Source organism: Homarus americanus, unplaced genomic scaffold, assembly GCF_018991925.1.
Source record: "Homarus americanus isolate GMGI-L3 unplaced genomic scaffold, GMGI_Hamer_2.0 scaffold54443, whole genome shotgun sequence".
NCBI classification, from domain to species: domain Eukaryota; kingdom Metazoa; phylum Arthropoda; class Malacostraca; order Decapoda; family Nephropidae; genus Homarus; species Homarus americanus.
In genome coordinates, this window is record NW_024750852.1 from 1,196,456 (window position 1) to 1,203,843 (window position 7,388).

Genomic DNA, 7,388 nt, shown 5'->3' on the forward strand with positions numbered 1-7,388 from the left:
ATAATCAGTCCTCCTCCTCCTCCTCCTCCTCTACCTGCGGTAAAAATTCAGCTTCCCTTTTTCCTCGTTTGTAAGATGAAGCTTTTCCTGCCCTGTAAACAATACTACTTACTTTGTCTGAATTATTTATATATTAGAAATTTATATATTAATAGTACATGTGGTATACTGCGTAACTTTAGTACAATTAATATATAAATAATATGTGTTAAAGGAATATCCTTCCTTCCTTAGGCTTTAGTAAGCCCCTTTATGATATTTATGCTGTATATACTTGTGACACTTGCCAGATGCTTCTGGTGTTATTGTATAGGGGTACCTAGTGACAGCACTAGGATCCCGCTTCCTCTATCAAGGAATAAACAGGATAACAGTTCAAAATACAGTGGATATACGAGAACATTTGTTATTTGCCACGCAGCATCTATACCCTAGAGCACCACCCAACCAATCCGCAGCGCTTCCTGGAGCACTGAGCGGCGTCCAGGGGGCAGCTACTAACCAATCACCGCCCGGCTAGCCAGCAGTCTCTCAGTTCACAGCCTTCCTCAGTGGCTACAACACACATACACACACAAATGCTCTGATTCTTCACGGGAAATACGAAACATTATACATTAAGGCGAACAGATCTCGATTAATTGAAGGTAAGTTTGAGGATTTCTGAACTCCAATATCATGACTGCACTTAATCGTCCTAAATGACTTCCTTAAGGAAGATATACAGTACACAATGTTAGTGAATGAAATAATGTTACTTTAGCAAACCTGTAAATATGTAAGACTGCGTTGATAATAATTAGTACCTCGAGGAGAAATTAACTAAACCACCTGTTCGTTGTGTTATACATGAGTAGGAGTATATAAGGTTCTGTATTATGCGTCATCTGTGTCGGTGGTGATTAACATCACGAAAAAATGACCCGGGTTCACGTTTTCCATCCCTTTCAAGATATTGAATGTCTGAGATATTCCTTTTCTCTTGTGTGAACAAACGTTAGTCCTAAGGCCATCAGTTTACTTGGATAATCAAGAATGTTTGTTCTTTCTGGAGGTAAAGTTTCCATGCCTGTATACAGTAATCCAGACGGGGACGTATTAGAGACTTATGAAGCTGAAGGAGCATTTTCTTATCTTTGTAATTCTTAAATCTCTTGTTGCACCGCCTTCAGTGACCAATCTATAACAACGCCAAGATATTTCTCATTATCAACAGTATCTAAGAAAGTGTTTATAACGGATCAGTTGTGATTAGGGTCGTTGTATCCTACCTACGCGCAGTCGTACATTTTGGAATGTTAAAAAGCATTTGCCAGTCTTGTGACCATTTGAACAGCTCGTACAGATCTTTTCTCGCTCTGTCTCCGATTAAACTTTTATATCTTTTAAGCAGAATCTATATGCCGTCTCTCTCCCCCAGGTTGCAACATGAGGTGGTGGTTCAGATGCCGCCTTTGGGTGTGGTGGGGAGGGATTGTGGTAGCGGTGGTGGTCCTTCTGGCGCTGGTGTGCACCGCCCTAACTCACACCTACACCAGTAAGTCCGCAATCCAACACTGCTAACAAATTTCACTCTTTAAATTAATATTTCTTGTTTTGTGTGTTTTGTGCCGGTGGAGTGTAAGTAGATTTTGTTAGTTCATCTTTCTTCGTTAACAGTTTAATCAACGGTGTAACGAAACATTACACTACCGCCAGGGATATTCGCCTTCTTTTAACCATATGTTAATATTTACTTACACAAGATTAAAGTTATTGATCTTGTCCTGATAAATCATTTCAGATTACTTGTTAAGATCATTAGAGGGACCCTTACCAGCAGACGACCCCGAGCTTCTCACTTACATCAGAGAAGAGGTAAGTGTGAGTGGTGAAGAGGATAAATAAGTAAATATAAATAGTGATGGATCGGATGTTAGATATCTGACATCCATGGATATACAGTACAGTGTTTGATATTCAGGAAGGTAAAGTCATCACCAGCTCGACAAAGGCTGATTAAATTGATCTCTGTGTGTGTGTGTGTGTGTGTGTGCTAAGCCTTTATGTTCAGTTATCTCTATTAATCACTCCCTGGTTCGTACAATACTCTATTAATATTACTCCCCATCCTTCCAGCTCCTTCAGCCGCCCTCCAGTGAGCCTTACGACCTCTTGGAGAAAAGGAACGTCGCTCAGATACTAGTGGAGGAGAGTGAAATCTTCTATAACAAGTCCCTCAGAACTCTCTTCAAGGATAAGGTTAGTTGTTTTGAGTATTACAAGTGCCAGAGTTATAAAGCATCTTTCTCTTGGTCTTACTATTGGGTATTTCAATGGCCAGGGATGTTAACCCTTTCAGAATGATGGTTTATCCCTTTAAAGTTTTGTCTTCAAGATCTTAAGCAACTTTTAGATTTAGTTTCTTACAACAGACAACTTTTTAGACTCCTCTGCCATCCCTCAGAGTGATGGGTTCTTCGTGGAGGCGGGAGCGTTGGACGGAGAAACGATGTCCAACACACTATGGCTGGAGAGAGAGTTAGGCTGGACTGGGCTACTAGTGGAGGCTGACCGTACTGCTTACCTCTCGCTCATCACCAAACATAGACGAGCCTGGGCCGCCAACGTCTGCCTTGCCCCAACACCTTATCCCTCCAAGGTTAAAAATCTGATGTTGTTTTACGTGAAAGAAAATTGCTGAAATTAGTATCCCTTGTATTAAAGTTTGGTGTCTACTGTATAAAATCCCTTTTTTCACGTTTCATTTCAAATTTCAGTTCCCCATTCATCCACCCAATATAAAAGTGAGAGAGGATAGATAAATAGAACCAATAATAACATAATCTAACCACAACATTGGATCGAGTAATGAACTAATGTATCTTTCTTGCCACAGGAGATGTTCTACATATACCCTCACTACCCTGGTCCTTTGGCTCTCAGTCTAGGATTCAAGATGAGGTCCATGCATGGCCTCACCAAGTACAACGAGAAAGTCAGTGTCTATGATCTTACCTGGGGGTCCTGTGTGTGTGTGATCTTACCTGGGGGTCCTGTGTGTATCGATGATCTTACCTGGGGGTCCTGTGTGTGTCTATGATCTTACCTGGGGGTCCTGTGTGTGTGTGATCTTACCTGGGGTCCTGTGTGTATCTATGATCTTACCTGGGGGTCCTGTGTGTGTCTATGATCTTACCTGGGGGTCCTGTGTGTCTATGATCTTACTGGGGTCCTGTGTGTGTCTATGATCTTACCTGGGGTCTGTGTGTGTATGTAGTCTTACCTGGGGGTCTGTGTGTCTATGAGGAAGTCTTACCTGGGGGTCCTGTGTGTCTATGATCTTACCTGGGTGGTCCTGGGTACTTGTGGTGAGTGGCTGGACAGCGCCCGGTAGTCTAACTTAACCTAACTTAACCTGGCCTAACCTAAACCAAACTTAACTAATCCCACCAATCACTTGTCTCTCTGTCTCACTTTACCTACATTACTATGAATCGCATTTACCTTATTGTCACCATGTAAATAAGGGAATGATTCTCACCTGAATATATTTGTTACTGGTGAGGTTAAGTATGGTCATTAACGTGCCGATTTGGCGTAAGTTACTCAGTGACCACAAACTAATCAACTTCAACCATTAATGATAATTGTTATGACAGGTAAAAGTAGGTAGAGTCGTAAAGAAAATAGTCATTTAGAATTATAAACAAACGAGGTTCTCAAACTCTTCCTTCACCAGGCCACAAGTAGCTCCTGGTTCACCAAGGTGCAGTGTATCCCTCTTGAGTCTATCCTGCTGAGTCTGGGAGTGACGAGGGTCGACCTGCTAGTACTCGACGTGGAAGGTGCCGAATTGGCCATTTTAGGACACTTCGACCTGCAGAAGTTTAACGTTCAGGCAAGTATTTAGTTACAGTTTTTACGCAAGTTGAATTCGTTGTTGTTATTGTTGTTGTTTTTGTTGTTAGTGTTGTAAACATTTTACTATCGTTTTAGAGGTTTATGAAAGGTGATAAAATGTTTTCTTTCCAGAGGCTTACTAATATTTAAGAATGTTTATATATTATGACAAAGGATTAAAGAACACAGATGTTACAGGTGTTGTGTATAGAGTGGAAGAAGAAACACGAAATAGACTCAGTGGTGCAGCAGTTTAAGAAGCGAGGCTACGTGGAGGCTGCTAGGCTTGACGAAGACATCATACTGGTCCAACATGGCTCACAGTACGAGGGGCGACTCAACACATCAACACACAGCTGAGAAATACCCCACTGAAGGGTCTCATCCAGTGAATATTATAACAGTACCAAATGTAATCTTTAGGTCTACGCTTGTGCACCACTGGCATATGTTCAGGTACACCCATCAGTAACTTCCTATAGTACGTAACAAAGAGGTACTTGGCTTGGGTACTCAAATTGTCATACGTTAAATTGACCTCATTTATGGTGCTGGACAGGTGAAGTTCGGTTTGTTTTGCTGTGTTACCTGTGTTTGCTGTGTTATTTCACCTGTAGATTAACCATCCAAGCTAAATCAAACCTTACTTAACCGAACCTAACCTAACCTAACCAAACCTACCTTACCAAACCAAACCAATCAAAACTAACATAACCCAAACACCTTAAACTAACATAACTTATCCAAATCTAACTAAACCAAACCAACAAAACCAACCTTAGAGGCTTAGATGATTAGGTCAGGGTAGATTGGGATGACTTGTTCAACTTGCTCGTTGATTTAAAGCAGTAGTTCCCAAACTTGTTCACATGACTTTTTACCAGACCCTCACCTCCTCCTCCCTCCCTCACCCCCTCCCTCCTCCTCCACCCCCCTCCCTCCCCTCCCTCACCCTCCTCCTCCTCCCTCCCTCCCCCCACTAATCCCTTTTTGGCTGGTGGTCTCCATCTAGCCTCGTGTCCTCAGTCTATCATTCCCTCACAGACTCATCTCTTCTCCCCTTAAATACCAAATTATTTATTACATCTCTTGTTAATTAGTCTTCAGGTTAGTAAGTAGCTGTTTAGTTAATAAGTCAACTTTCTCTTGTTAGGTTAGATTTCGAGTTAGGTAGTTGCTATTCCTTTGTTAAAATAATCATGATGTTATTTAACTTTTTAATCACCTGCATATTAGGTATCCCAGCTTGCTTCACATGACGATTAAACACCCTGGCCCATTCACTAGCGGGATACGATCATCGTAAGTGCTTAAAAGTTCATAAACTCTTGTGGTGGTGATTCACTGAAGACTTAGGATGTCCACAACTCGATTTAAAATGGCTGACTTTCTTTCATAACTTACGGTGACTTTTGAATCCTCGTAAGCTATTGCAAGGCGGAAATAAGGCCGTTTTCTCTGCTATACAACCAGTAGCAAAATACATACAGCTGCTAGACGTCCTTTAAGCGTCATTAATATAGAATTATGATTGAGTTATACTTGAGGACAATGGTTAACCTGTGACCAAAACAATCCAATATATATATATATATATATATATATATATATATATATATATATATATATATATATATATATATATATATATATATATTTCATGTAGATCACAATGAAAACGTGGATAAGATAAATCTTGATAAAATCACGGGAAAGAGAGCAAAAGGGCACCTTAGCTTTCGTCTTTATTCAAGACATCTTCGGTTATATACAGAAGATGTCTTGAATAAAACGAAATAAGAATGTCGTGTCAAAGATATATATATATATATGTGATGCTACAGTTCTGCAATTTTTGCCACCCTCTACACACACACATATATATATATATATATATATATGTGTGTGTGTGTATAGAGGGGTGGCAAAATTGCTTTACTGTAGCATCACATTTTTCTTACAAAAGTATTTTTCATAGGTTCTTGATTTAATACAATCAGTAGTGATGGTCTTTTTTGCCGCAAAATTATAGAAATGTACCTTACCCTAACATCCCCTTTTCTAACCTACCCTGACCTTACCTTTACCTTACCTAACCTTTCATAGCAATACTTATTCATTACCAAAGAACCTTTGTAGATTACTGTTGGCACACAGGTATGAGTCATGGGTACTTCTTGGATACTTGGCAGAATAGCTTGCTATAACTTGGTCCTAGCCATACCAAGATATTTTGTATGTGAGTTAGAGTGCCTTGAAAGGTATATTTTTCATTTCATATGTGGCACACATACCAAGGGCCTTCTTTCAAATTTTTACTATGAAGCTGCAATAACTACTATATTCAGTTTTCAGAGGAAGATGTATATAAGATACCTTTGAAATATTTCACGTAAAAATTACTAAGAAATAAAGGGTCAATGAACTAAAATGAAGTTTAACACTTTTATTGTTTTAATAAGTAGGTACACAGGAAAATATTATAATAAAAATAAATATTATTTTTTCTTTCCTCCGACTATACTAAATCACAAGATAAAAAGAAATTGCACTTTACAGTAGCAGATAATAATTGATAAAGGAAATACTGTAACTACCATGAGATTCTCATTACTGTATATGACTAAAATAACAGTTGCAAGGTAATGGCAAAAGAAAATATAAAAAACCCAAAATAGACAAAAAATTTACATATTTGAATTGTATGTAATACAAGGAGTTAAAACAAACCTATGCCGAGGCCATCTACTCAGCTCCCCATGCCCCTACTGATGCATCAAGTTCTTGTAAGGCATTTACTGCGACCTCCTGCACAGAATCTAACCTAAATTAACAGTAAATTTATATTGTAATTCTTCCCGATGCAGTTGTTCCAGTGAGTCGATTTCATCAAACGCAACTGGCTAACCTAACCTTCCACCCCCGAGGCTACAATTGGAAAATAAATTACTCTTCTTCTGAAACAAACATCCCTGAATGGCAACATCACTAATTTAACCAGCCATTGCCTCTTCTGTTGCAGTCAGGGCTGTGGTACACCGCTTGGTCCTCCTAAAAAGTAATAACAGATTTTAATATATTACTTGGTAAAGCAAACCCATAGTAAACAATTGCTTCTCTGAGTATATGCATTATCACAAGGTGCTTTTGCCTAAAAATACATGATTAAAATTACAAAATGTATCAAGATTGTCATGAAAGTCATTGTAGACTACAATGATTGAAAACCAAGGTTAGGTTAGGTAAGGCTGCCAAGGTTTTAACCACAGATATGAGAGCAACCTTTATGCTATATCCAATCAGGAGTAGGAAACTTTACCTATCAACACTACAGCTGGGGAAGTGAAGGGCAGTCAAGTGCAATTCTGGCGACACCACCTCCTTATGTACCCAAGATGGATGGGCTCGCCCAAAACTTCTTGGACCTTCCCCCTTTTGATATTCCTGGATCCACCCATGGAACTTAAAAATGACCGTCTTTGGTGTCTTTGTGTTCCTAGTAGACA

The 7,388-nt window shown here is 39.4% G+C and overlaps 1 protein-coding gene across 1 annotated transcript; it reads left to right on the forward strand.

The window, feature by feature from the left end:
- The first annotated feature begins 504 nt into the window (after positions 1-504).
- Positions 505-4,564, forward strand: LOC121854321. The gene is made up of 8 exons (XM_042348918.1): positions 505-647; positions 1,421-1,537; positions 1,784-1,857; positions 2,119-2,241; positions 2,447-2,641; positions 2,879-2,977; positions 3,722-3,880; positions 4,081-4,564. The coding sequence occupies exons 2-8, from the start codon at positions 1,429-1,431 to the stop codon at positions 4,240-4,242; spliced, it is 921 nt and encodes a 306-aa protein (XP_042204852.1). The 5' UTR covers positions 505-647; positions 1,421-1,428; the 3' UTR covers positions 4,243-4,564.
- The last annotated feature ends 2,824 nt before the right edge of the window (positions 4,565-7,388 follow it).

Excerpts from the sequence above, each read along its gene's own strand:
- LOC121854321 (XM_042348918.1), top strand. The coding sequence starts at position 1,429 with ATGAGGTGGTGGTTCAGATGCCGCCTTTGGGTGTGGTGGGGAGGGATT. Across the intron at positions 2,642-2,878 it reads CAACACCTTATCCCTCCAAG|GAGATGTTCTACATATACCC; the intron begins GTTAAAAATCTG and ends TTCTTGCCACAG. Across the intron at positions 2,978-3,721 it reads TCACCAAGTACAACGAGAAA|GCCACAAGTAGCTCCTGGTT; the intron begins GTCAGTGTCTAT and ends TTCCTTCACCAG.